Genomic DNA, 2,979 nt, shown 5'->3' on the forward strand with positions numbered 1-2,979 from the left:
GTGCAATGCAGGAGATGCAGCTTTGATCCCTGGGTTGGGAAGATCCGCTGGAGAAGAAAATGGCAACTTACTTCAGTATTCTTGCCTGGAAAATTCCATGGACAGAGGAGCCTAGCAGATAGCAGTCCATGGGGTCGCAAAAGAGTCCTACACAACTTAGCGACTAAGTAACAAATGGCTTGGTTAAATTTATATTTAAAGAGAAGGGAGAAAGGTTGGCTGCTACTGCATGGAGACTGGAATTGGAGAGGACAACTGTAAGAGTTCAGTTAGAAGGTCAGTAGCTCTTTGGAGACAGTAGTGAACCAGATACAGGCTTTGCTCCGGTTAGTACCAGGCGGTCAGGCCAGAAGTTAAGAGTCCTGGCGGGGACTGGGGATTTCTAAACAGAGACTCGAGTATGAATGGAGGGAGGAGTCAAGAATGCCGCCTAGGTTTCTGGCTTATGTGATTGGGTAACTACAGATGTCACTTACGACGACAGGCGGCTTTGGAGGCGGGGCATATCCCAAAGCAACGACCCTCTGTGCCCCGCCCACCGGCGGTAGGATGGTGTCGATTGGCTGTTTCGAGGAAGGCGCCAAAAACTGACAAGGGCGGTGGGCGGTGTTTCCTTACGTCATTTCCCAGGGACTTCCGGGTCGCTCTTTTCCCAGGCCCCTACCACTCCGGAACTTCCGGCTGGGGGCGCCATTTTGACTTCGCGACCTTGGACTCCGGTTGCGCGTTACCTGCAGTCAGCTCAGTGGCGTCATGTCTGTGCTGACTCCACTGCTGTTGAGAGGCCTGACAGGCCCTGCCCGGCGGTTCCCAGTGCCGCGTGCCCAGATACATTCCAAGCCGCCGCGGGAGCAGCTCGGGACCATGGTGAGGAGCGGGCCGGGAAGGGCATGGGAGAGGCTGCAGGCGGGACTGAGGGTCCCGCGGCAGGTTGGGGGCCTGCCGAGTCTGGTGCGCTGCACCTCGCGGCTCACAGCGTAAAGGGGAGCAACTGGGCTGGTTTGGGCGTCTGGGGGGCGACATTCTGCCCGAGGGTCTCAGGTCACACCACGTCAGTGCTGCCCTGTCGCTTCCTTGCTATGCAAGCTTCCTTAGCCCCCCGCTCTGAGCCTGTTTACACATCAGCTCATTGGGAGATGCCTGCGGGCTGTCAGCACTGTCATTGTTAGTAATTATTTAGGCGTGGGGAAGAGGACCCCAGCAGGCTTTAGTGATTCCCAGAAACGTGGGAGAGTTTAACCCTTAATGACTTGCACCTGTTGGGCTCTTTTCTGCGTTTGCCTCAGTGGCAGATCTCGGCCTTGAATGCGAGTCTTCAGAATCCAGGTTAGTGGGCTTCCATTTAGGAGAGGAGCCCAGAGAGCGCTGTGGCGGTGGAGGAAATAATTGTGACGGTAGCTGCAGCCGAGTGCTTGCTGTGTGCCAGACGCTGCTAAGACTGCTGCAACTGGTCTCCTTCAGCCCTCCCAGTCACCCTGAGAGAGGGCCGTTATCTCCGTTTCCTGGCTGAGAGAGCGGAAATTTAGGAGCAGTGTACACCGATTCCGTGGACATGAACTTGGGCAAAGTCCAGGAGATGGTGAGGGAAGCCTGGTGGGCTGCTGTCCATGAGGTCACGAAGAGTTGGACACCACTTGGCTTCTGAACGACAACAACAATTGGCTTGTCAAAAGTTACACCTCCAGTGGCACAGAAGGAGTTTGAACTGAAATCTAACTCCAAGTCGTGCTGTGGCCTTAACTGCTTTGGGGGATATGCAAGTGGCTGTAAAAAGTCTTAGCTCTAGCCCCAATAGTTGGGTAGGGGGAGGTTTTTAAGACAAGGAAGGAGAGGTGTATTTTGGAGTTATTGGTCTATGCAAAGTTCCTGGATGCCAAACAGGCCAGCTTCAAAGGAAGATGAGATCCTTGTCCCTCTCCCTTCACTTTGTAACCTGAGCTGACCCCTGCCGCCATATCTGATCCTTTACCTTAAGACCTAGAGTGGCATTCCCCTGGAGCCTGAATCTTGATTCCTGGAGAGGGTTCTCTGTTGTCTGGGAAGATTGCTCGGGCTCTGAGGAAAACCTTACTCTGGGGGTTCCTTTTCTCTTGTGCTCTGTGTAGGATATCGCCATTGGGCTCACCTCCTGCTTCCTGTGTTTCCTCCTGCCTTCCGGCTGGGTCCTGTCACACCTGGAGAGCTACAAGAAGCGGGAGTGATGGGAGCTGTCCTCTCCCTCACCCCGAGACCTGACCACCCCGGCCTTTGCTGATCATGTCTGCTGCATTCCTGGCCGGCCTCCCCTGGATCATGTCCTTCTGTTACAGTGACCTCTTCTGCAATCATGACATCTTGATTTCTCCACGGTGACATCCTGGGACCACATGTGTCTGTTTATAAGGCCCTGCTCAGTAGGGCCTCCCTTGTAACAATAAAGTCTACTTAAAGCGTGCTTCAGGGGGAATCCCCTTGTGATCCAGTGGTAAGGACACTGCGCTTTCATAGCGGGTGGGGGTGGGGGTTCGATCCCTCGTTGGGGAACTAAGATCTGCAAGCTGCACGGTGTGGCCAAAAAATAGTAGAATTATTAAGGAAATAAACCCCGCTTCAGAAACTCAGCATGCCTTCAGCCTGGGCTCCCGCCTTCGTCCTTGAGTTAAGGACGGTGTTGGGTGAGGCGTGGAGAAGAGGGCCTGGCCGGCTTCACAGCTCTGCTGGCACTGCCCTGTGGTGGGTCACGTGTGCTCAGCCTTGCTCCTTGATGCTGAGAGTGGTGCTTCCGTTGCATGCTTTCCTCTCTTTAAAGGTTTTCTGGCTCCCATGGGAAACACATCCCGTTGTGGTCAGGCAGCCTTTCTTGCTCCCCCTCTAGCTCCCTTGGTTGTGCCAAACCCAAGACTGTCTCAGTGTCTTTCTCCCAGTGGGGCCAGCTCTGCGGCTGGAAGCCCCTTCTGGGTGGGGCTGGCCTGCCTTGTCCTGGGTCTCTGGGCTCCAGCC

The 2,979-nt window shown here is 54.9% G+C and overlaps 1 protein-coding gene across 1 annotated transcript; it reads left to right on the plus strand.

Annotated features, from left to right (window-relative positions):
• The first annotated feature begins 678 nt into the window (after positions 1-678).
• On the plus strand, positions 679-2,434 carry COX8A (cytochrome c oxidase subunit 8A). The gene is made up of 2 exons (XM_065936530.1): positions 679-867; positions 2,106-2,434. The coding sequence occupies exons 1-2, from the start codon at positions 754-756 to the stop codon at positions 2,199-2,201; spliced, it is 210 nt and encodes a 69-aa protein (XP_065792602.1). The 5' UTR covers positions 679-753; the 3' UTR covers positions 2,202-2,434.
• The last annotated feature ends 545 nt before the right edge of the window (positions 2,435-2,979 follow it).

The sequence above is a fragment of the Muntiacus reevesi genome, chromosome 5, assembly GCF_963930625.1.
Source record: "Muntiacus reevesi chromosome 5, mMunRee1.1, whole genome shotgun sequence".
NCBI classification, from domain to species: domain Eukaryota; kingdom Metazoa; phylum Chordata; class Mammalia; order Artiodactyla; family Cervidae; genus Muntiacus; species Muntiacus reevesi.